This window comes from Brachionichthys hirsutus, chromosome 20, assembly GCF_040956055.1.
Source record: "Brachionichthys hirsutus isolate HB-005 chromosome 20, CSIRO-AGI_Bhir_v1, whole genome shotgun sequence".
NCBI classification, from domain to species: Eukaryota; Metazoa; Chordata; class Actinopteri; order Lophiiformes; family Brachionichthyidae; genus Brachionichthys; species Brachionichthys hirsutus.
The window spans coordinates 5,136,006-5,162,289 of record NC_090916.1 but is presented as its reverse complement, the minus strand read 5'-3'; the positions used below and the strand labels follow the sequence as shown (position 1 = coordinate 5,162,289).

The following is a 26,284-nucleotide window of genomic DNA, read 5'->3' as shown; positions in this document are numbered from 1 at the left end:
GCCAATCAAGTGGATTCACAAACGTCTTTAAACGGTGTTTTAAATGGACTGATTGATTTATATCAGGAGCTGTGAGCAGAATTGAGGCTCAGCCTGCGTGTTTTCCACTATTTTTTAATGTGTTTATGCCGAACACGTCTAGACAAATGGAGAATGTTTCCTTTTGGCAGTGAAGGAGGATATAAATTCCTGTATGTGACACTTCCAAGTTTTTCCAGCAGTCTTGTTGGGAAGCTGGATCATTTGTAGCCCCTCCTGGAACTTCATCAGGGACCCAGAGCCCTTTCAGGAATCCAGGAAGTTTCCTTATTTTTTTTGACAGGAAAGCCGAAAATGGAAACCCATTTCGGAGTTCCAGACGACAAACATGTAGTGAGGAGTAAAGTGATTACAATATCCAGCAGCACATTTGTTTTTCATTCCGATTCTCACCTTCTCCTCTGTTTTTTTATCAGACTGAACATTCTTTGTTCAGTCTAAACTCGCCCGAGTCGTCCCTTGTTGGAGGTCAGCCCTGATTGGCTGTTGAGAACCAGGAAATTGTTACAACGCCGACTTCATCCAGTAGACAGTTAACTTGTTGGTACACACAATCAGCCCTTTTGAAGTGTAATCATTTTGGCACTTTCACACTCTTCACTCAAAACGGCTCATCTCTCCTCAAGCATCGAGCACTGCTCTCCTGTTATCGCACACACACGAACATGCACATGAAAAAACATGTCTTGCAACACACACACGTGATAGAATGGGGAGGTGAGGCGCTCTGCCTCGGAGCGGGTGCCATGTCTTGTCAGATGCGGTTAGCTCGCTGCCTGTTGACGAGCCAGACGAGCCTTTGAGGCCCATCCAGGGGCTTGTGGTTTACGTGCTCGGGTTGCCAGGTTCTGCCAACCCCCTCATTAATGCAGCATGGTTACTTACTTAACTTCCTCTGTGTTCCTGTGGTCGGCCTGCCCCAGCGATGACCGAGCGCTGGGCAGCCAAGCAGAGGAGCTGTACTGGCAATTGCGGCCAATCGTGTGCACACCCACACACTGACGGTTCATGCAGTCACACGAGGTAGGTTGAAGGCACAGATGCAAGTGTAAGAGACCCATACATACCACAAAGGCATGGGTGGGCCATGTGACCAATCAGTGTGCAAGGAGCTTGTAATCTGGGTCTGGGTCTGACGTCTGTTCATCCAGCACCACTGTGTAAGGAATGGATGCGTGCGATAAGTCTTCAGGAACACCTTACATTGGGCTGTGGGTGTAGTATTTAGTTTTGTAAACTAAATTCAGCATAAACCAATAAATCAATAGCTCAATACAGATCAAAATGAATTGCAGGCATTGTGTTACAGCAGATCCACCCACTCCTGGCGTCACGGTTTTACTGGCGGTATTAGTGCTTCTCCATCTTTGTGTCTGCTTCCATGCTTTTCCTCTTTTGCGGTTTTTCAGCTGGGCCTCAGTCGGATTCTCAGATATTCATTTTTTTTCTAGAGGTTTTCATTGTTGCTGGTTAGTGGGAACTGTTTTGCTATGATAAATGAGGCTTTCTCCAGCCGGCGAGATCAGATTTCACGGAATTCACTGTACTTTGACTTGGGTGTTGGCTCAGAGAAAGGACAGACTGTTTCTGCTCTTTCTTCAACATCTTGAGGTAATTGACCCAACCTCCTGCCTTGAGCACACAGAGACATGTAAAAAAAAGAAATCCCCCTCTGTTGCTCAAACCCTTTCGTTTGCTTTCCCTCCCTCAAACAAATACCTTAGATAGGAATGCCTCGCACGAACACGCTCTCATGCGCCACGCACATGTGCACACATTTGCAGGGAGGATTCGTTTCTCTGTGCTGAAACTCTGCGATACAGCTGTGAGTAGGAGATGAAACGCCCGAGCTGGCCTGAGAAAGATAAAAGCGGCGTGATTTCAATTCACCGCTGCTCCTATACAGGCCGTGTGGGATCTGACTTGAAAGCACATGGACAGGCTTTTCCAGCCATATAATTCAACCAACGCTACTTCGATGTAGCAACGACCTCACAATCAAACAGGGTGGAGTTGCAGCATATTTGTCACTATCAGCTGAATAGCCGTTGTAACTTCCTACACATGTAGCCTAACTTCAGGCCTTCTAATTGGTGTAGCACACCTTTTAGAAGAATGCCAGACTCGGCACGTTCTGCATTTGCTTATCTACTCCTTAGAGTGCCCTGCCTTGACCGTACTATAAACTGAATGCACAAAGGAGTAGAAACACCCATAAAGGGAAAAGGATAGATGGAATACAATGAAATAGATGGCTATTTAAAGAAAAACAAGTCCTAAAAAGAAAATTTGATCCCCCCTCAAACTTTGGTTTTTTTATTAAATAAATATTTCCAAAAAGAATCCAGATCTCAGATTTTTAAAGTCACTTGGGTTTTTTGCCCTCCAGCAACGCAAAACTTTCTCACTCACATTCAATTGTGCGTTCTCAGTGGAGAATTGTGGCCCCAAGTTAGCTGTAAAACTACAAAAAAAAAAAAATCTTTGCTGAAGCTGAGTAGTTGGTAGCGCTCAGAAGCAAAGTGAGCTTCATCGATAGTGGACAGATGGAGATGTCTGGAGCTCAGCGGGACACAAAGACGAACCAGTCCAGGTCATGACCGAGTTCTAAAAGCCAGAACTCTGACAAAAACAACCCCTTCCCAATAAAAGCTATGTAAATCAATGCAATAGTCTCTGGAGTGACTTCACACATTTGAAGGGAAGAAAATAAACAGGAGTTAAAATGGAGGGATGCAATAAAAAAAAACGAAAGAGAGGGTAATGCTTAACGCTGTTAAGAAGGGCGTGGCCGCTGGAAGTGGGTCACAGCGGCACTGACGTGATTCAAAGTGATGTGCAGAGAGCGAGATGGACTCAGGCCACTGTCTGCGTCACCTTCTTGTCCTGCACGCCACAAACGCAGACGCACGAGCCCTCACATTAAGAGCTCTCGCATTAAGAGCTCTCACATGCTCAACGTTTGTGCAGCAATTAAAATACCCTGCTTAAAGTTCCTCCTCTATCGCTGCATTGTTTTTACTGCTTAGTCGGACACGATTACTTTCCTAACGCCGCTTGCTCTGTCTTTACTTCAGAATCAGAATACGTTATTTATCCCAGAGGGAAATTCTGCATTTGCTCAAGGGACGACTTTAATAGCCTGACCCCCGTCTCCCAGCAGGATGGCGCTCTCTCTCGGGGCGGGTGTCAGAGAGACGGCGGCTGCTGATCCCCGTGACACTTGGGGGCGTTGTGGGGCGTTGAGGCGTTTTTGTTCTTGTTGCTGCGACTGTTCCCACGGCGGATCCACGCATACTTATGCAGAACCACTTCATTGTGTCGTGTGTGGTGGCAAAGTGATGCACTCTGAGATTTAACATGACCCGCCCCCCCCCCCCCCCCTCCCCCTGTAAAACACCTCAGCGATGGGGAGTGGAGGGGAGAGCCGTGGGGTGGGAAAGGCCTCCCTATCTAGTCAGATGCAACACGCCTGAGTTGTCAATATTTGTCTTTTGATTTAACAGCTTGACTTTTCTCTTAAATAGGTCCAAAGAGGTTTTTAAAAGATCACGAGATGACTTTTCAGGTTACTGGATGACAGATCTCACTATACATTCTGTGGAAGAGGCGGGGTGGGGGGAGCAGTATATATATTCATTTTCCGTCGTCTGCTCGTTATCCCTTTTCTCTTTATTGTTTGGTTGCACTGGCGAAGCGAAGGAACCTTCCCCCTAATCCGTTTGAGATCTGTCCACAGGTCAGGGCAGCAGATGAATCCAGATTAGAGGGTCACAAGGCAGGAAGGGAGGATTAGCAGCGCTCTCCACTGCAGCCTCCTCCTCTTTAAGTCGTCCAACTATCATCCTGTCTGCACCGGCACTCCCAAAAAAAGTCAAAGCTTGACATAGATAGGTCTCCAGGCCACGCAAAAGCTGCTATCTGGGTTAAGACGGAGGAAACTGCCGGAGGCCCCGAGAGGCGGACCGGTTGCTATGCCTGAGTTTTTGGGGACTGGGAGGGAACCTCCTAGTAGACAGCTGGTGCTTAACTTCTTCCAGTTTTACCTGGTAAAGACAGTGAATGGAGGACCTGGTGTGGCTCTGTCCCAGAAGCTACAGTGGCTACTATTTATTAGAATGAGGGAGGTTCCGTCCCAGCGCCTGCAGCCTTCATATCGAAGCATCCTGAGTGAACTGAGCAAAATACCAAACCCGAAAGGGCAGAGAACAATTTGTGCTACTTTGTGCTTGGTGTGATTGAACGTGACAAAAGATCCTCTCTGTCAAAATGATCTCAACCTGTTTAAATGGGTGAGAAGATTCTTGATGTCCCACCGGCGCCGTCAGACCAGACACTTTCTGCAAGTCTCCATTCTTAATCTAGCTAAGCTATCTTTTTTTTTTTTTTTGCTAAAACTAGAAATAAATATATTTTTTTAATAACTAAATTAAGACTGAAGTACCCTGAAGTAAAACCTAAACAACACCGGATGAAGATGTCTAAATAGGGTTTCAAAGCCAATAAGGAAATGGGACATAGAGTAAGATTTTTTTTTCTTTTTTTGATGTAGTTGTTAACTTGATCCTGCAGGAAGTGGACAACATCCTTAAATCGAATGCATGATTATGTGTGTATTTGCAACGTCTTTGTTCTATCACCGCTCCTCGCCGTTTCTCTGTTCTTCCACTTTAAAAGCACAACAGAATAAGGCCGTGTTGTGCTGCCGGAGTGCGCTTCCTGTGTTCACCTCCGCTTTGATCTGACTGTAAATTAAACATGCCTTTTTAAGATGACAGGCTCTGAGCCACCTACTGAGGCTTTGCTGCACCTCTTCACACGGCTCCTGTCCTGAGGTTGAACTCCGTAGAGCTGATTTATATCTGCGCATAATGCTGCTTTATCCGGATCAATTGTTGGAATCTCTGTGGAGCAATTAAACTGCCCCTGTTTGGGAAGGGTTGACGGCACGGAGGACGGTTTTTGAAGAAGATCTCAGCAAAAACACGCCTGATTTATGCATCAGATGAATGAACGGCACAGAAGAATGCGTGGAAAAACGGTCCCAGTCAAGTTTGAGGTTAAATTTTAGGACAGGCGCTGCTAATCTGGGTGGGAATTCTCAGCGCTTGACCCTTGACATCAGGCTACATGCAGTGTTTTACAGCAAGTGGTCTTTGTTCCAGTCAATATACCAGGTAGATAGCGTGGCAGAATAAAGATTAAGATTCCCTGAAAGCGGAGAGGCTTCAAATTACTTGATAGAATGAGTGGCAAATATTTGGTTTATTCTGCATCTCAAAATGTGTTTGATTGATGGGTTGTGAAGTTTTTTCAGATGCCCTCTCTATTTTGTATCTTGTGTGTTCGACTGCTGGTCGGTGCACATTAGTGTGTAACAAGGGTTCTGACAAACAACCACTGACCCCCTTTTAAACAGAAGAATGACAACAATGCAGCACGTGTTTGTTTTTTGTGTGTTTTTTAAAATACTGAATGATGTTTTTGCTCCCGTCTCGGATTTGAGTCGAGCTTTTCTCCGTGATATTTTTTTTCCAAGGACTTTCAATGAGAACGACATGCAACAACGTGACGAGCACATTTATTGTCGGTGAGTAAACATGTGCTCCAACTCGGAAGCAATTTGGTCGACAGGCTGCCTTCCAAGTTATTATTTTTTAATTGGAGATTTAATTTCCTGGGATTTGGACTTGAAGCCCTGTATAAAATCTCTCATTTGAAGCATGAGTGTTTGGTTGCACGGCAACCTCCAGAGTGTTCTTTTGCTCCAGTGGTCATTGCCGCCCTGTTTTCCGTCCGAGGTCTTTGAAATGCTAATTGCTTCTCCTTGCCCTTTCTTCTCCGCGTCTCCTCCAGATTCCTCCTCCAACTACATCAGGCAGCTGGAGACGAAAGTGCGGATCCTGGAGGATGATAATAACAAGCTCCACTCGCAGGTGAGGTCCACGTACTTGCATGCACTTTGTGCACGTAAATGTCGGTTAGTTGTACCATTTGAACTTTGAGCCTCATGACACATCCCTTGTGCAACTCTCCAGCCCAACCGAAACGCACGATAATCCGCTGTGAGGAGATAAAGTGGTTGCCTGATGCCTCTCTGACGCCACCCCGCCTCACAGCAGCCTGCCTGTTAGTCGGAGAACGTGTTTATCCATGTTTAATTCATAGGGAGGTTTGGTTGTAAGCAGTGATGCTGGCCCCCCGAGGCGAATGGCGGGATCAGACGAGAGATGAGCGGAGGAAGAAGAGGGAGGCGAACGAGGCATTAAGTGACAGGAGCAGAGCGCATTTCTCTCAAAGTTGACCTTACGCTGACTTTTCCAAAATTTGGAGGATCTAAAGCGGAGCGAGTGGAGGATGGGTTGTGAGGTGGAAGGGGGGCGGGGGGATTTCTGGTGCGGTTCACGAGGAGTTCACACGTCAGTCTGCAGAGCTGCATAAACGGAAGCACAGGCTGAAGCCTTTTTAATTGGTCATGATAGAGGGATCAAACTGCGGCAACTCAAAGTTACGCCTCGTCAATTATTAATAAAAGCTCGTACATGTCAATTATTCTGCGCTACGATCTCGTTCGCTTCATTCAAATGCGAGTCGGTCAGAGCTGGGCTTTCACAGTTTAAGTGGCTTTTTGAATCCAAGTCTTTATTCTTTTCAAAGCGACTCCTCTTCTGCTCGTCCCTCAGCGGGATTCACACGCAGGCAGAGAGCGCAGGCTGTGATCGCTGATAGGAAATTGCTGAAAGAAAAGGATTCTCTTAATTACGCCTCAGCCGCTGCAATTAGCTGCTACCCATTGTCTCACAGGAGTCGGGACGTGTAAGAAGACCCCCTCATGAAGCCCAATGATGACTCCTGTTCTTGTTCACGCTTGAAGTGATGATGTACTTTATGTTTTTAGAATTGAGTTTGGGATGTTTGCATAGTGATGGAACTTATTGTAGTAATTGAAAATATACATACCACAAAACGAATGATGTAATGCTGCCTTTTTAATTTGAGTACCGCTCTTGAAAAAAAAACAATACTGTTCCAATCATTGCTTCAATACTGCATTCAAATGGAACATATTCAAACAATGATGCTTTTTGTCTCCCTAGGCTTATAACCGGTATAGCTTATCACAGATACAGACAAGAAAGGTAAAATTCTGAAATGCCGCTGTCTGTCTGCTCCTCTGCCTGATCAATCGGTTCACTTTTGCCTTTTCTCTCTTTGACTCGTTCGGTGGCGGGACTTCTGGTGTTTCTCAGACATGCTGCAATGTTTGTCGGAAAAGTTCGACGTTTGGCCTAATTCGCTCCTTTGCCGTGATGCCAAGAGTTTAATGAGATGATTGAGATCACTCCCTTGTCTGTGCACTAAGTGCATTAAAGTGTAGCTACAGCCAACAGCTGGCTTTAATTCATACAAAGCCTAAAGTGCGCACATTGTGCTGGAGAGACTTCTGATTGCTTGGCAACCTCATGGCAAAACATCTCCAGGAAGTCGCTGGAAGTAGGTAATCCCCGACAGGGACAGCTTCATTTTTTATATGTACTCTATCATTCCCAACAGTCTTCTTTAAATCAATCAAACCTCCGCCCAATTGCTCGTCACCCTGTTAGTGTAGCCCTGCTGACTGTGGCTTTGCTTCAGTCATGCAGACATGAAGTGGAATTGATCTCTAACTCTTGGCAAGTGAAATAAACTTATTCATTAAAAACTGTCAGGTTTATTGGTGAACCTCAAATTCTGTCCATCCAATGAATTACTGACTGCCTCAGCTTGTCCTTCTGTGTCCCGTCCCTGCCTACGCACTGCTGGGATGCTATGCTAATGACTGTGCACAGGTGGTCCTGCTTGTGTGTGTGTTAGTTAAAATCTCTTTCTGTCCTTGGAGCTGTTTTTTTTTTTGGCACGGAGCACCAGAGGTGAATGAATGCTGCACTGTGCTTCGGTGCGTAATTGACACACACTCATCCTGGCGTGTCGAGACGTCTGGTGGGCTGAATAATTAAAGATGCGGGGGCCGCACAGGTAGATCAAGTTATCTATAATGCATGGCTAACAACTGGTGGTTGAGAGCAACTGAGAAATGAAGGTACGTCTGTCTGGAGTTAAAAACGCCGACTCGACGGTTGTGTCTAAAAATACACTTCTTTTATTCTTATTTTGATTGTAAGAGTGGCAACATATTCCTTTACATAACGGAGGTAGGAATTTGATTCTTATGCAATAACAGCAATGGATTATTTGCCTCAGTGGACATATTGCCTAACTTCCGGGTGTTATGAAACTCGCCCAGTGGAGGTTTTGTCCACCCTGAAGCAAATTATTGCCTCTTATCACTGGAATGTTGACCTTCTGAACCGGCCTGTTGAAGAATGTGTCCGTACTGAGAAAGGAAGGAGAAAAACTACAAGCTGCCGTTGTAACTATTGACCAGAGTCTAGGAAGCACAGGTGCGAACATGAGAAATGCAGGTGTGCTTTTGTCTTGCTCGTATTTAGACATGTCCAGCTTTGTGCGTGGACATGAATTGCTCTTTGACTTTTCTCACACTTTAATGTCTTTCATCTTGAACTTATCCCGATTAACTCAGAGAAATGTGAGGCCACCTTTCCATTCCATTAACATGTAGTTACTTTGAGGTCCTCAACCTTTTTCCTTTCACGGACCGGTTTTAACTTCCATGAACCCCTGGTAATTAAAAAAGAAAAAAGAGGAATGTAAGTGTAACCACTAAACCTTACATTATGCACCGTCCAAGCTGTCTAGCAAACACATCACTCTGTTGGTCTCCATGGTGATGGTCAACATCTCTGGTCTCCATGGTGATGGCCAACTCAGAGATGGAACAAACAGTTGGACATATATGTTTGTTTGTACAGCTGAGATGGATTTTCTTTAGATGCTATTCCACTCATCCAGATCTGATATTTTGAGCGTAGCAGACTGAGAGACGCAGAGCCTGGAGAAATAACGGCGATGCAAAGATAGACGGTGTCAATTGAAGTCTTTTCAAAGGTTCGAGGAACACTAGCAGGATGCTAAGCTGCAGGAAAGGACCCGAGGAAAAGTGTGATACAGTTGGTGCAGAAGTAGATGACATATTCTCCGACCCACTGCTTATCGGGCTATTTATCACCAGACTGCTCGCAGGCGCCGTGTGTGATTCCCACCCAGCGCAGTGTTGCCATGCTAGGCTGGTTGGCGCCCCCCCACCACCACCAGGAACTGGTGAACTTTAGCTGCTAATGAGGACAAATCTTAAGAGCGCTGTTCTCATGTAATGGCCCTTGATGATGACACAACCGGATACAGCCCAGAGCACTGAGATGCCATTTATGTGGCACGGCTCAGAAAACAGAAATCAGCATCTCATATGAAGCGCCGGAAGCAATGGCATAAGTGTGCAGGTGTGAGAGTAGGAAAGTGGCAGACTCCCGTAATGAGCAGCGTCATATACGGAGTAGAGCCCGGTCAGTATATACCTGTCAGGCTATCCTAGATGGGTCGCTGTGAGTGTGTGTGTGTGTGTGTGTGTGTGTGTGTTTGTAGGACTGCAGGTATGAATAATTCAGTTACATTAAATATATTGCATTTCTCAGTATTTTTCCGAGTTATGTTGGGGCATTTTTCAGCCTTTTTTATTGTGTAGACAGGAAGTGCAGGAACTGTCTCCACCACTCTCTCGCCAACATTTCCTGTCAACTCTGTCGCTATCAAATGAAGGCAAAAATGCCCCCCCCCCCAAAAAAAAACAACCTCTTGTTTCCTTGAATATAAATATGTTGCAAGTACACAACATATTTGACACCACTGCGACAATCGCAGTTGTGTCATCATTCATAAAATAAAAAATCTTCAAGTCAATGGTATCTAAAAAGATAATCTCTTGAATTTAACAATTTACATTAGAGGGGTCTTAATGATAATTACAAATATTGGAGCAGTAAATGGTTTCTGCCATGCAAGCATAATAGATAATAAAGTGTAAATGTAGAGTTAAAGTTGATGCCTTAAACCGGCTTGCAGAAATATGAACATCATTTAACGAGAGACGCGTGAGGAGGTTCAGAAACTGACTCCAGAGAGCACTGACCGGTTTCGAGTACTTTAATAAGCTGAACTACGGGATCACACCTTAATAAGCGTGTTTTCTCTTGTGCTAGTTCTTTATCCTTGTACACATATACACATTCAGCACTAGCATTGGCTTCAGACAACCATAGCCATTCCGGCTCCACTGAAACATTAATGTTTGACAGTTTGAAAAAGACATTATTTTCTACATCAAAAAAGCCATTAATGATGATGATCTGAGATCAGTTCAGGTGGTTTTTTATATGGCTGGAAACCTTTGAGGAATCGTGATGCTAATTAATCCTTTTATGGGATGTGTGTGTGTGTGTGTGTCTTTTTTGTGATAGAAATGAATGTTAATAACTTCATTTGCATTGTACTTTATTTCACAGGTGGAACTTAAAGAACATATTTTTCAGATTGTTTTGGCTTTGATAAACCCCATTCATGGGTGCAGTAGCTGGTGTATTCCTATTTGACACACGACATTGAAGCCTCATGGGTGTCTCTGCTTTTTTTTTTTTTTGCTTGTTGCGTGCTCAGCAGTGCAACCCTGGTGACCTTCGTGCCCTGAGGAAGGGAATGACACTCTACCACTCAGAGTCCCAGCTGTCCTCACTGCCCCAACGCCAGGACACCGGGCACATGGTCAGTACCCAGCAGGCTGAAACACACCCTCAGACCTGCACATATGACGACTCACACTGCATCATATGCTGACGCGGCGTCCTTTAGATACGGGGTTGAATTGCAAAGGCACTTTCTAAAGACTTTTCCGGTGTCTCTGCAGTCATGTCGGATCTAATTCTCCAATTAATCCTCCAGAGCCAACCTCACTCTCGTTCACATGACAGGAAGTCAAACACACACACACACACACATAAGATGAAAGAGACAGGTGGGGGCACTGAGAGGATAAAGTTGGGGCATGAGAGAGATGAGACGGGCTATTAGAAGAAGGCAGCGAGAAGATAAGTGAAAATCAAATGGAGTCGGCGCTCTTCTCTTTCTCACATTCAACTCCTTTCGTCTTTCCCGGAGTCCGTTTGAACTGAATCCCACTATGAAAGGAATAATTCCCTTCATTCTACTGCCGTCTCTGACCCTGCCGGTGTCTGGAGAGGACCGTCAGAGCGGGGCGATACCATTAGCCAGAGGACTAAACCATCCCAGTGTAGAAGTCAATATTGTCTTTTAATCACTGGCCCCATGTGAGCTACGCTCAGAGCCGCCTCCCACGGGTCGCACCTAGCTCCTAATGGAAGCTCATGCCGTTCAGTAACATCCACAAACGTTAACCCCCCCCCAAGAAATAAAGACACTCCAGGAAGGACAAACTGCAAATTGTCTCAATGGTTGTCTCCTCGACATGAAACAAGGTCATGATATTAGCACATATTTGCCAACATGACATTCATTCTGAGCAGGATCTGGGGGGGGGGGGGGGGGGTGCAGAGACATGTCTGCAAGACAATGGATGGATGTTTTCACCGCAGAATCACATGTTCCTCTGCAGAAGCTCCGTTACGTCGCCTCTTGTTCTTCTGACTCATGTGCTCTTCCTCTGCTGGCCCTGTTCTTGTGACACTCGTGCACTCATGCACTAATGTTGAGTTGTACACTGGCTGATTGCCGGCCATCTAATGGGATTCATCCATGCGTGAGAGCACGTTACTGGAAGACGGGTCAGTGAGAACGAGGGGGACAGAAGATGTAAGTTTAGCAAAGCGGACTTGTTGTCCGAATCCTTCCGAGTCCATCAGCTCATTCTTTAGGTTTCGTTATTCGTCTCATGTTCTTTTCTTTCTGCTTATATATATTTCTTTATTACCTCCTTAATGAAATGTTTTACAGCGACCGACTCATCTCCTTGCTATTGGACGTCTTGGCACCGTTGCTGTCTGTGATTTGCTGCTGAATGATCTGCGGTGGGATTATTGTTATCGCTGTGCTGTCTGGAACCTAAATGGGGCCGGCAGGTGCGGAGGGATGAACTCTGTGTCTAAAGCAGGGCCCTGATGCCAGGTTACAATGAATGGCTACCATTGTGTGTCCCAGAGATCTCAGTGTCCCTCTAACAGAGATCTCTGTCTGGAACTACCCGGGGAGTGGGATGAATCAGGCAAACCCCCCGCCTCCCCCCCGGTGCTCTTCCTGGCTGCTCCCATCACACCAGGTTAAGTCACAGAGTGCAGGTAGCAGACCTGGCTGGGGGCTGGGTGCAGAAACGGGGGGGGGGGGGGGATGTGAGCCGGGATGAAAGGGATGCCATTTTCCGTGCTACGTGACAATAAAGATCTCCTGTTGGGGGTCAGAGCCAAACGACGTCTGATTAGACAATGTGGTTTATTTTTGAATGTGTGTGACGTTGTGTAACTATTCTTTCTTCCTCTTCTTCTCACAAGGGCACCGGCCGTCTCCCCACGAGCGAGTCCTCCCCTGCCACAGGCTACCTGTCCTGCGTCCAGAAGCCAGAGGCCGTGGTGCACGCCATGAAGGTAAGTGCTCACTAGGTTAATCAGACTTTAGGGAAATTTGGGGATAGAAAATGTTTTCAAACAGTTCAATTTTGATATTAGTTTCACGCAAACCAGGGCTTTTATTGTTTTTGGGGTTTTTTTTGTGTGATTTTTGCTTCAAAATAAAAAGAGATCTCATAAATTGTGACCTTTGACACAACAACAGGACGACTATGGAACTGATTTCAGAATTTTCCTTAGACAACAGCATAAACCCTCCAATAATATAAATGAGAAATCTGTGTGCCATCAGGTGCTGGAGGTGCACGAGAACCTGGACAAGCAGGTCCCAGAGGACTATGAGGACGATCTCAGCGAGAAAGAAAAGGCCATTGTGCGAGAGATGTGCAACGTAAGTGCGTCGTTTGCCCACTTGTCTTTTAAAAACTCTTCTCCTGGTGCACCTGAGCACGTTCCTTCTGGCTCCAGCTTCCCGTAAGCAGGAAAACCCCTTGTGAGGATCAGAGTGGGATCACTACCACATGTCTGTACTGTAGGCTTGCGTAGCTTCAAACAAAGGAGCTGCTGTTCGATGGTCACTTTGTGCATTCTCTACTTCTGGCTGTAAACCAGGTCAGTTTGAGCTGCTTCCACTAATGAGGAAACCTCCTTTTAACTCATTTGGTTTGGAATGACACTGTGTACGCAGCGCTCCCTCTCCCCCCCCCTCTTTCTTTCTGTCTCTCCATCAACCCCCCCCCCCCCCCCCCGTTCCAGTTTCTGCTCCAGAGCCAAACTGAGCAGGGGCTCGCAGTTGAGCTGTTACGGCAATTAAACCGGAGCGGCAGGAAAAAGAGCACTTCATCCCCCCCCCACCCTCTAAGCTTCACCCCTCCATTATTCCACTCCTCCATCCTCCCTGTCAACCCCCCCCCCCCCCAATCTTTTTAGCTGGTGCTGAAATGCCCAAACCATGATAAAGGGTCGCTGATTAGAGAGAAAAGTAGGGCTGGCCCAGCTGGGCTCTGCAGAGGTATGTGACAGGCCAGGAATCTGGAGCTCTACAATAGTACCTCTGTTGTATCACCGGGGTCCCCGGGGGGGCCCCCTCTGGTTCTCACAGAGAGATTTCAGCATCAGAGCAGCTTCACTGTGGCAGAGATTCAGTGCATGCAGTTTCAGCAGCTCAAAGTCAGACTGCGAGCATTTGAAGTTTCACTCTTGTAGAGGAAAGTCTTCCTCTCTCAGTCTCTGCCTCTCGAGTCCTCCAGTCTCTTTCTTGACATCTTGCTCTTCCTCGCTCAGACTCCTCTTTCCCTGCGTCTGCTTGCAGGTGGTGTGGAGAAAGCTGGGCGATGCCGCGGGATCAAAGATGTCCGTCAGACAGCACCTCTCTGGTAATCAGTTCAAAGGGCCACTGTAGCATGGCAACCCGGAGGAGGAGAGGGAGAAAATCCGGATTTACAGTGGCCACACTCACCTGAAGAAAGCTGCCACTATCCGCGCCTACGCTACCCATCATGCCGTGCTCCCGACTGCCTACAGCACACAAGTATTCCTTCAGTGAACAACTCTTAAAGCTGGTTAATACATGGACCAGATAGTCCGTCATTCATGTGTAAACTCCGAGCTTAGAATCATCGACAAATGGCTGCAAGTGTAAAAGCGATAAACGTTCTCCACTTGTAGTCCGTTATAGCTACGCTACGCTACACCAAGCTAGCATTATGACATGGTTCCAAGCACAGGTTCCGACGAGGCCGAATGGGGCAGAGATCCCTTCACTCGTGGCTGGGATGTGGAGGCAGCATCGCGGCAGTACCTTCCGATAAGTTAGTTACCTCCTGTAGAGACGACACCCGAGCGCTTGTCACATTTACCGCCCCTAGTGGTCAACAAGTATAACTATCATTAGCGATCAAACGTGTTTACTAATGTGAAACCCACTGTGACCTAGCGCCTTTTTCTCGTAAGACTAGTATATGGATAATAAAGTCTAGAGATTACTGTTAACTTGTGTATATTATGTATAAAACTACTTCATTGTTATTGTTGATTTTACTTGTGTCTATTTTGTATTCTAGCGTGGCCATGTGATCAATAATTTCGTTTAGATAAGCACACACAACCGGACCATACGCAGGGTTTGCATTGGGTAAAAAATAATAATATTTTTTTGTATTATTTTCCAGATTGATGGCTGTTATTCATTCTTTCTGTAAAGGTCTCAAGTCTTTACTGAATCAGACCAACTCCACGGGACAATGATGGGTCAAAAATTATCTTTCTTTTTGAAATGAAATGAAATTGTATGCTTTGTGCATGCTTGACAATCATTTTCTCAGGTTGGGAGGGCTACAGCTTTACCTTCGCCCATCTGTGACGCTGTGTGTATTTGGTTTCATTGAGTGCGTGAGATGAAGAGCGGATCAGAATCAGAATCAGAAGTAGTTTATTGCCATTGTCAGTGACGGTTCACAGACTAGGAATGGTTCTCTTGCAGCTGTAGCATCTGCATGCAGATCCTTTTTCTTTTTATCACTTGGTTGATGACTGCCGAAGGCATTTGCTGAATCCACGCCTGAAGTCGCGTCCCATTAATGGCAATAAAGCATTCACAACTAGACCCCGAGTTTGATTTGGATCACTTCCAATTCTGTTTTACTTATTTTATCTCACAGGAGATGGAAAAACTTTTCTTCCAACTCCCTCCCCTGTTGCCATGGATTCAGCAGGTGTGTTTATGCAGCGCATGTTTCTTAAAGTCCAAACTTCTTTTTTGTAGTGTGATAAGTCTTCCCTTTGATGTCTCGGGAAAAATAATACTACCATTTAAAAAGCGAGTATTTCTTGATGTCAGAGCGAACGCTGTTTATGACGGTATTTATTGCCAGGTGTCAGAGATGGGAGAGCTCTCAGCAACCGAACAGTTGAGTTTAAATGTATTTACTCAAATCGTAGATGAGTTTAGTGACTGACAGCTCAGGCTCTCCCATCTCCATTGTTGTTCCAAATTAGAACATTTCTAAGCCTGCCCTCATTTTTCTCCAATAATGGGTCAAAAATAAATAAAACTGTGGTTTTTAAAAGTGTCCTTTTTTTCTAGGAACTGATTTAAAGCCATGATACAATTTTGAGAACTTGATAAATGGCATTTGATTTTAAATGTGCCATTTATTTTTCTGCATGGTGTTTTGATTTGGAACACAACATTTTTTATTTTAAGGAATATCTGTAGTGTTTTTTCAGTGTATATGCTAAAACAACAGTACAGAATCCTAGAGTCTACAGCGTATAATGTCAACTCCTGTAGTAAGTAGCATTTGCTGTAACTTGTTTCATGGATTTCACTGATGAGATGAATTATTTGGCAGATGAAAACATGAATAGGCCACTTTTAGAAAAACTGGGATAGAATAAACAAAAGTTGGTTAATGAAAGGAGAGCGTTGTCTTTATTTAGTTTGCAGGCAGGTACGTTGTCCTCAGCGGATAGGTTCGCCTGCCCCCTGCTGGTGAACTACTAGAACTAAGGTTGTCTGCAAAGAAACTGACACAAATTGTGAATTGAAAAAAAGAGCCTGTTAAGGGAAAAAACACACATACGCGTCCTTATTTAATTGACCTGTACACAATCCAAAACTGAAATGTACAGTATTAGCTTTTGCAGAATGCTGACAAACCAACCGACATGAGAAAACTTTAATCCATTCGCAGGAACGAGTGGTGCAGATGAAAGGGGGTTGATATACTGACCAGTGGCAGCTCGCCTCACACAGGCTGAAACAAGACTCGGTTTGGAGAAGGAGAAACAGATCTTTATTGTTCAGACAGCCAAAAAAAAAAAAACCCTGAAGCTGCATACAGCACACAGAAGAGAAGGCACGGATGGACAAAACTCAAAAAAATGTCAAGATCAGACATACAACTATAACCATAGTCCAGTGTTAGACATGACTGGTGTGCTAACTAATACCGTCTGCAGTGCACAGCCTTTCTAAATGGGAGAAAATGAGAGTAATGGCAAAAGCATCTTTTAACCTCACAGCTTTCATCGACTAAAAAAAAAAAAAAGCAAAACAGGACACAGTTCATTGATGTGTTTCAGTCCGACAGTTTAATGTAACCACTGTATGTTCCAACATCTCGACTTTGGTGACGCAGCATTCTCTCGGTAAACCAGCCGGAATGTGAAGAGAAAAAAAAGACATGACAGGAGCACTGACTGAACCATCAGAGTGATGGATGAGAATCTGTGGCTCAACTTTTTATCTGCTAAGGTGGAATAAAAAAAAATGTACATTTCATCCGCTAACTATTAATTGCCCGTGTGTGACAGGTCAGAAACACAGGGCGCGAGTATTTCTTGTTGTCTCTGGAACAACTACACGTGGACAGCGATCCTGAAATGTCCAGCGCCGGGACAGCTTCGCGCCCCCCCCCCCCCCCAGCTGGGCTCAGATTCAGTTCCCAGACCAGTCGTGCTCTCATCTCATCCATCCTCCTCGGTTTAGGGGCATGACAGGTGGAGGCAGGGGCACCTGAGGCTGTCCTGGTGGCACAGGCGGGGGAGGGTACCCGGTAGGCGGGAGACCGATGCCTGGAGGGGGCACGTGGCCCGGCGGCATGCGTGGGGGCGGCGGAGGAGGGTAGCTGTTGTAGCCTGGCGGTGGATACGTTGGCGTCAGGCTGGGTGGCGGGTAGTTGGAAGGAGGTGGTGGCGGGCCTGGAGGTGGGGCAGCAGGCGGGGGGTAGACGTGTGGGTGGTATGGCGGTATTGGGGGGGCGTAGCTGGGAGGCATGGGGGCGTAGGAGGGGCCTTCCGTCTTCATCAGCGACTGCAGGCTCTGGAAGCCTTCGCCTGACATGTAGGAGCTGCTGGTGGACATTATGTAGTTGTTAGGTGGCGGTGGAGGAGGCCGGTGGGGCAAAGGAGGGGGCTGCTGATGTGGAGGCGGAGCATGAGGGGGAGGCGGAGCCACTTCGCTTCCTGGTTCTGCCTCCGTGGGCGGGGCTGGAGCAGGAGCAGGGGCTTTGCGGTCTGGTTCGTGACACAGAGAAAAGGGCTTATTAACGGACCTCAGCGCTGCTCCTCCTGTCGTGTTGTTACAGAAACGCTCCTCTTCCACACAGACAGACCAACGGAGCTCAGAGTAGAGCGGACGTCTCGTTATCGAGCTCAAGCTCTAATCGGATTGGTCCGGCAGAGGTTCGGAGTGCTGCTGGTTATGCAAGCAGACCGAGAGGACTAAATGCTTCGGCTTGCTTTCCGAGCTCCCGTCTCTGGCAGGCGGTTCTGGAAGCTCTTTGTTGGCCTGTTTGGCGGCGCACGCAACCGAGACTTACCTGGGGGAGGCTGCGATGTCGGCAGGGGGGGCATGGGGCTCTCCAGCCGAGGAATCTTTGACCCAACTTGCTCTGTCAATTAAACAAGACGGGCCATGAGACACCAAAGTGTCTCTTGAAAGTGTACAATCCTTAACCCTTTCCTCCCTGGCTGTCCACCTGGGGCTGCTGCCACATCATCAGTCGTAAAACCAAAGAATTCTGTGCCATCATCGCTGGAATCGATTACACGCACATCTTGTTTACTACGCTTGTAAGTTGGCACTCGCCTGCAGAGTGACGTGATTTGCCACAGCTACCGGCAGGAGAAGGGTGAAAGGTCAGGGATTTGGCCACAACAGCATACAGCTGCTCTCTAAACTCCTTTAAATGATGTCATGCTAACTCGAACATCTCTTCTTGTTGATATTTCAGTCGATAAACCAACATTAACACAATTTTGACTGTTTTAAAACATGAGCGGATGAAAGTCTCACCTGGAGCTTTTGGCTCATCTTTTGGAGATGTCTGAAAGGGGGATGTAAACGTTATTTACTCTGATTACATTCAGCAGGAATTAGTTTTAAATGAATGAACGCAGAATAAAATAAAGCAAAGGACATTCCACTGGAACACGTCAAGCATCCCACTCACGTGTGTGCGTTTAAGTTGCCGCGCCGGGCTCCCTGCCTGAGGGGAGGTCTTCTTCGGAGGTGGGGGAGGAGGGTTGGCAGCTGGTGGTTGCCCCTGTGGGGCTGGAGGAGCAGGAACTGGGGGAGCGGACACCCGCTCCTTCTCCTGCAACTGCTGAGGAATGGGCTTGTTTCCCTGAGAGTACAAGTCCAGGATCTGGTGGCAAATGTCTGAAAGGAAAAGTTTTTTTTTTGTTGTTGAATCAAGAGGAGCTGAAACGGACGCTGCTGGAAACGGAGGACGTGCGGCGGGTCCATCGGGGGTACCTTCGAGCAGCTCGACGGGCACGTCCTGGACAAACTGCTCCCACCAGCGGCGTGATGACTGCTTGGCGGTCCATTCCTGGATGTCAAATTTGCACAGTCGGCCGGCCAGGTACATGACGGCCACCGCAATGATCTCTGGCTCCCACTGCAGGGACAGCATGGTGCACAGGCTGCAGGGACAGAGACGACAGTTTGGTAAGCTGTGAGGAAAACTCTTTCCAAATCAGTATCCGGAACCTTAAAGTAACTTAAAACGACTTAAACATCAACCAGCAATCAAATACAGAAAGCCTGGCTTTCTGGGGTGCCTGTGGCAGACACAAACACACACACAAAAAAAGTGGTTTCAGGTGACAATAAAAAGGAATTGTCATCACCGCAAAACAAACACCAGCATTTAATGTCTCTAATTTTCCAACACCAATTACAAACAGGCATAAATAAACCTCAGCAATTCATTCCATTTCCGTGTCCCCGATTGAAACGTCGTCTCACCGGTGACGAGGTTTTTGTTTGTCAGCGCACGTTGAGGCAGACGGCTGTTGTGCGAGTGCGGATCAGTGTGGATCATACGCCGGTATTGAATTAGGGATGTTGTGGTTATGTGGTGCATGTCAGAAACCAGCCGACGTCTAAACAAAGCTTCCCAGAGTGTGAAGCCTGCTTCAGCCACATTATCAGCTGCAGCCTTGAGCAGAGAACTCGCCTCCAACTCTACTTTTCATTGTTAGCTATATTTCATTCACTGATTTGGATGTTCCAGGTTTATATTTTAGCTATTGATCCAATTCAAGAGTTATTCTCTTTTGGATCAAATGGAAGATTTTTCATTTCCAGAGTTTATTTTTTGACATACTGATTGGCTATCATTTATTACATTAGCCAATAAAATCAGTAGATCCAGGTGCTTACCTGTCGTTGACAAAGGTCCACGCCATCTGTAGCACCTTGCACACCTTATTCTTCTCGCCTTTAACAAGAAAAACACTCGTTAGCATTCAAGATTCCCCAAAAAACACGATCAAACTGTGAATCCAACGCTATTCTTGCCCCCCCCTCACCTTTGAGCTGCTTGACGTAGCGCAGCAGGAACATGTAAGGGTGCTCAACCTGCAGGTCAAATTTTATCGTCTGAAGCAAGATTCTCTCCAACACCATCACCTCCTCCTGTTGAAAGAACAGCCAAAATGATGAGAAGACTTCAGGACCAAATATGGGAAAAAATACTATTTTATTTTTCTAATGCCAACACGAGTGAACGATATGTCAGCGGTCTATAAAGCAGGGTTGCAAATATTACTATTACTTTCCTTTCTACACAGAACTTGTCTATGAAATTGTGTACAGATTATAAATACGTCATGACGGCAGAGAATTAAAGGAAACGGCACCTTTGGATCATCTACAAACTGAGCAAACTGCACATCAGTCAGTAAGCTGCGGGCTGTTTTAATGATGTCTTTACACTTCTTCGGGGTTTCCTCGACTTTCCCCGCCAGGAAAAGACAGCAAGCACCCGTCACCTGTGGACAAACACATCCCTCCATTGATCCCACGCATTTAATCTACATGCAGGAATAGGAAAATCTAAAATGAAGAATCAACTTCACGTACATATCTGGGGAACTGCTTGAAGGAGTGAAACATGTAGAAGCGGTGGAAATAGATGATTCCAGTCGCTAGTGTGTCGTAGTGTCTGAAGACAGTCGAAGATGTCAAGGAAAGCATTCACAGGTGCAGGCAAGACACATTCCTATTGAACGACGATTCACTTTGACTGCTATGATCACTACCTACAATAATACACACAATACAGACACCGATATTTAACCTGTAAAGCGTCTTAATAATACGGAAGCTATGAATTTATCTGTAACTAGAGGTTTGAGCAAAGTGAAAATTAAATTACCACTGATTTATTATGTTTTCAGTCTTAACATGAATCCATCAATCAATCAAGGATACAGGCCAAGTTTTGTCCCCACATCAAATATGAAGCGGGCTCCTTCTCGGCGATATCGGGCTTCCGTGCCGGGGTCGAGACCTTCAGACTGGGAGGGGGTGTGGGCCAAATCCTTCTTGTCCCAGTACCAGCATGGCTTGACGTGGTCCAGGATTCCTTGACCGGACATCGACAAGCTCTCCTTGGATTCCTTCATCGGCTGAGGAGAGGCAACGGTCGATGAACCCGCTGCACTGGACTGCTGATACAAAATATAAAACAAGACTTCCTTATCGTCCATTAGCAAACAGGCAAACAGGGCACAGGACAGGGGAAGCAACTTACTTACACTCCCGAAGTATCAATCAATTAGACCGATTGATACTACAGCAAATAAGCTACCACTGGAACATACACATATAAAGGGGGGTCGGTAACATTTTTAAGTCGGGCTATTTCTTACACGGGGTAAGCTCATTTTTTAATTCCACTAATTCCCTAAATGTCAAAACAGTGAAAACTTTAAGCCATAATAAATGGCAGGTGGACGCTTTTTTAATGTTTTATTTTTTTAATCATGCGCATTGGTTTCACTTTACGCGAAGCAGGTGACAAAGTTGAGACAACAAAACCGAAAATGTAGCCGAGCTTGCGTTAAACACAACTTAATGCTAGCTCTCTTCAGCTAACGTAACGAAATGCGTGCAAAACAGTCGAATATGTTTGGGCTACGAGGTACGAGTGTGAGGTCATTTAAATGCAATGACAATGCTAAATTAATCATGCGCAAAATTTAAGACTGTCCGAGCTGACGGACAGCTAACTCTAGCTAGCAATCCGCCGCTAGCAAACTTGTTCCACTCGAAGTCTTCACTCCGGTGAGGAAATGGGTCGAAAATAGTCACAATGTCCCCTCGATTATGGCCTATATGTTTGTTGTGAAACGCGGGTCTTACCTTCAATATGTAGCCGTCGGAGTAAATCGCTCAAAATAGATTTATTACATTCATTTACAGTAAACAGGCTAAGAAGTGAGCGACTGTCCCCATTGTAGAACGCGTGTCGCCATTATGAAAAAAACGTCAGTGCATTGTCCGCTGACGTCATTACGTAAATCATCACATGGGCTGCGCGCTAATTTTGTTTTTAAATCTCCCCTCTGCTAAATTAATTTTCAAAGCTAATAACAAGATTGAAGAATTCTACTATGATAAACACATGAAGAAATAGATTCTCTCTTTAGTATGATAAATACAAGTTTCCGTATCCCATTATTGCCGCTAGAGGGAGACAAATAATTACAAGTGGAAAGCGGGGAGACCTAAAAAAGATTCGTGTCATTGATGGGTTGACCAGATAATTCCCCAGATCGTTACATATAAATGAATTAATATTAAAGATCCCTTTAAATAATAACAATGAAGCGAATATTCATTAAACTAATACAAGATAAGTTTCATGAACTATACCCGTCTCTGGCTTAATACCATAATAATCATAATCACTGCACAGGATAAGGAGTTCGACAAGATGGATGATGGATGGATGGTTATGGCTCAGAAATGAGGAAAACCTGCTGAATCGTTCTTTTAGAACATGATAGCAATTCATTGATGTAATTGCATGGACTTAAAGATTACAGTTTATAAGGAGTTAAATAATTAGCTGAACCAAAACACATTTTTTCTTTTCGCAAACATCTTCTTTTTCTTTTTCTTTTTTTTATATATATATAAATGTGAATGAGAATAATCATCATCTCTTCAGTTGCTCATGTTATTGCAGGGCAAGAGCAGACTACAAGAAACATCTTGCTCTCGCTTCCTTTTCTTTCTTACCCTCACTTCTGAGAAAAAGCCCGTATTAAATCATTTACATTGTCCAAATTAACATTTGGAATCTGCATGCATTATATATTCACCAGTGCTTGGACAAATCCTCTTAACTGTGGGAGAAATTGTCAGGATGTGTCCTGTGGAAAAGTAAGAGCCTTGTCTGGTTGTATTTTGCCCTTAGCAAGGGAGCATCTCAATCTGTCACTCAAGTCCACACACACACACACACACACAGTAAATCAGCTTATGAATAATATATACTTGTACTTTCTTTATTAATATTAAACATTGCATAATGAAGTACAGACTATAAGCAAATCCCAGAGCAATATTCATATCACCACGAGCTGTCCTGAAGTGGACCTTTAATTGTTTATGTCAGTTCTGCTGTGGTTAAACATGTCAAAATGTCTGCTTGGACTGCTTTTTACACTTAAGACTATTTTTCTTTTCTCTTTTTTAAAATCTGTATTGTATTCAGAACAGCCCCCACCCTTCCTTTTCTATTTTTAGATAGGAGCGCAATTCTTGTATTCTTAAGAGGATAAACAGATGGAAGACACATGAAATATGGAAAGATAAAAGGATGTGATGAAGGTTGTGACCCAGAACGAAGTTACGCTGCATGTTCTGTTGTCCACTCATGTGAAAGAGCTTCTCCGCTTTCACGGTTGTCCTTGAGCCCCCTTTTTTAAGATTTAACGTCAATTACGAGGAATACACAGAAATACCAGAAACATGTGGATCCATGTTGTTGTCTTTCCATCTCTTCTCACTTTGAAACTCTGATGCTGGTAGTCGTTGCATCTGCTATAGCTCTCAGTGTGGAAGAGGAAGAGCAGATACATCTTCCACCTTCACCTCTGAGAAATAACAGCACTAAATCATTTACTTTGCCCTGATTTTAAAATAATCTGAAACTTCACGCATCGCATATTCTCCCCTGCATTACGATTTTTTTTAAAATTTCTGTTAGCATTACTTAAAGACTTTACAGTGAATATTTTTTCCTCAAGTGTGCTGGTCTAATTTAAGATGTTTCTGCGTGCAGACAGAAAACAAAAGGTTGTGACCCAGAGTTGAAGCCGGTGAAGCTGCAATGTGCTTTAGTCCACTCATGTGTGAGACCCTCCCTGTTTGAAGAGCATCCTCAGGCTCATTTGGATGATTTAACATAAATTAAAACTATCAGGAAACTGTTTAAATTCTGGGTCATTTTGGGGAGAAAAATAAAGTCCACATAATAATAATACTTCTTGTTACTTGGACAAAACTTTCATCTCAGCATTCCCTGATCTCTCGTGTATAGGTCTTGCCCCGCGGTGCGTTCTGATAGCCGCGACCGCAGCGATGACTCTTCCTGCGCGAGACTCATGTCTCCTTTAAGGCAAACACTTTAAACTTAAAACCTTTCCTGTGTCCACAAGCAGGGTATTTGTGGTACACTGGCCCACTACAACCCCATCTTAAACTGCATTTGCCTGGGAGCCAGAAGATACAGGCTATAATGGAGACATTGATGTATTATTGAGAAACCCATGGGTGAGGATCAAGGAGATACACTCACGAGCCAGCGGGGACAGCAAGACAGTGTGTGAACTCAGGATGATGTTTTCCTTTAGCATCCAGCATGCCCATGACTGCTGTTGCTCTCTTGGCCCCGTATCGAAAAAAAGGAGGCCTTTCATGTGATACAACATGCTAAATTTATACGCTCCAGTCAAAGCAATATGTTTGACAACATGCTCGGCCTTATCTGTGAAAGATAGCTGTTGTGCTTTAGTGTTTCCAATGCGGGGGTCTGCCGAGGTTATGTCTACTTGAGCCAGAGCTGAGATGACATTTCATTTATATAAATAATTACTGCCCTGAAAGTCCCCGAGGCCTGGCCCGGAGCAATCAAACTTCTAATGCTCTTAAAATTGCCCACCATGTTTTATTAATGACCGACTATAAAATGCATTGCTATAGCTGCACACTTATCTCCTGATCCGCGAGGATATAGTGTCAACTTTAAACAGCCGCATTAGACTTCATATTTTCATTCAACGACGTATTTCAGCGCTGAATGGGGAGAAAGAAAAAAAAAAACACACTTGAGTGTGTTCTTAGCTGCAGCTGCACAAAGCACTTACCTGTACATACTCTGATCTAAATGAATACAGTGAATAATGTGCAGAATGATTGCCCATTAGCCGCATTGATTGCCTCTGAGTGAACCTGGTCTCTTCAAGGACTCCCTTCGATTCTTAATTGCGGAAATGGCATATTAAGGAGGCTTCATTCTAAAAAAAATAAAATAAGTAATGCTGTGTTAAGGTTCCACCTCCTGAACAGGTTTCTAATGTCTCCTGACTGCGCCAACAGAGGGTACTGTTGCCTCACAGCATGTTTAAATTAGCCCAGCAACAAAGATGCAGCCTGCCCATCGCTCCCGGTGTCTGCCTTTATATTGGAATTCTACATTTAAAAAAATTACATCCATTTTTATTTTTGTATTTTGTTTTTAATGAAGAGGTGACCACTGAGCCCAGATTGTCCTACTTGGTCTCATTGGATGTGATCTATAAATGAAAGCAGCGCTTACACTATAATGTTTCCTATGGCGACACATGAGAAGAGGGAAACAATAAGAATCGATGAAAACAGAAAAAGGAAGTGTTGAAATTGGAAAAAAAAAAGCCGATCAGTGCGAATGTGGAGGTTTTTTTTTTTGGGTCAACTTCACAGTTGCCTTTGAAATAAGTAACGAGCGATCATGGCTTCATGCGCGGAGACCGGCGCTCAGCTCCGGGGGGGGGGGAGCCGTCGCCAGTTACATCCACTCAAGTGTCCGTCCGCGCGTCACCCGCCGCCCTCGCGCTTGTTGTGTCTGCGCGCAAACGCACTTGAATGCTCCATCCTACTCCACCGGGGGCAACCCCAACCGCACACAACAATATAGGCTGACTAGACTATCCCCCCCCCCCCCCCCCCCCCCCCCCCTACAGAACCTCTCTTTCATCGTGTGAGTCAAGAACAAGTAGCCTCGACTTGGAGGCTAACTCGGAAACATTGGACCACTGCTTGTTGGACGAGAGGGAGAGGGAGGTGTCTCGTCTGCCCGCCTGCTCTCTCTCTCTCTCTCCCTCTCTCTCTCTCTCTCTCTCTCTCTCTCTCTCTCTCAATCAACGAGGCTACTGCCAACTCAGCCAAGAGTCGCCGTTCCGCGCGCCGATGCCAAAACGCGCTGGAGGAGTCAGTGCCAAAGGGTCAATTTAGCGCGCCGCTGCTGAAATGGAAGGACTGTAGGGAATCCTAGACTTGACAGCAGCCGCTTGACCCCAGATGATATAACCATATCATTAAAATTAAGGAAAAGGATAATAAGAGCCAATACGCACCCCCCCCCCCCCACCCCCCCCGTGGAGCGCGCCGGACTTTTCTGAGGTGGGCAGTCCGGGATATTTATCTGCAAAACGATCATTGCAAAAACATTACCTGTGTGCGCACACGTGCAGCTTATCGGCGCGTAACAACTGCTTCCTAAAACTACACTTTTGGCTTCCTCAATCCAGGTGTTGCTTCCTCCGAAGACTCCGCAGGACATTGTGCATGCAGCAAACTGCGCTTCCATCCTTATTTGCGCTCCCAGTGCCGATTCCTCACCTTCCGTGCGCGC

General features: G+C 45.4%; 2 protein-coding genes across 2 annotated transcripts in view; one reads left to right on the top strand and one right to left on the bottom strand.

Annotated features, from left to right (window-relative positions):
* ccdc85cb (coiled-coil domain containing 85C, b) overlaps positions 1–15,997 on the top strand; it is a 30,885-nt gene extending 14,888 nt beyond the window's left edge. The window contains exons 2-7 of the mRNA XM_068754005.1: positions 5,896–5,975; positions 7,137–7,178; positions 10,648–10,752; positions 12,510–12,602; positions 12,877–12,975; positions 13,897–15,997. Coding sequence (XP_068610106.1) covers positions 5,896–5,975; positions 7,137–7,178; positions 10,648–10,752; positions 12,510–12,602; positions 12,877–12,975; positions 13,897–13,986 — 509 coding nt within the window. The 3' untranslated portion in view covers positions 13,987–15,997. The remainder of the gene's footprint in view (positions 1–5,895; positions 5,976–7,136; positions 7,179–10,647; positions 10,753–12,509; positions 12,603–12,876; positions 12,976–13,896) is intronic.
* A 367-nt stretch (positions 15,998–16,364) lies between these two features.
* ccnk (cyclin K) lies at positions 16,365–21,005 on the bottom strand. Its single transcript, XM_068753858.1, has 10 exons — positions 20,812–21,005; positions 20,461–20,542; positions 20,238–20,369; positions 19,908–20,013; positions 19,759–19,816; positions 18,847–19,016; positions 18,542–18,750; positions 18,385–18,415; positions 17,909–17,980; positions 16,365–17,603 (listed from the first exon to the last, which is right to left on the bottom strand). Exons 1-10 carry the CDS (start codon positions 21,003–21,005, stop codon positions 17,050–17,052), a joined length of 1,608 nt encoding a protein of 535 aa, XP_068609959.1. The 3' UTR covers positions 16,365–17,049.
* Positions 21,006–26,284: the final 5,279 nt, after the last annotated feature.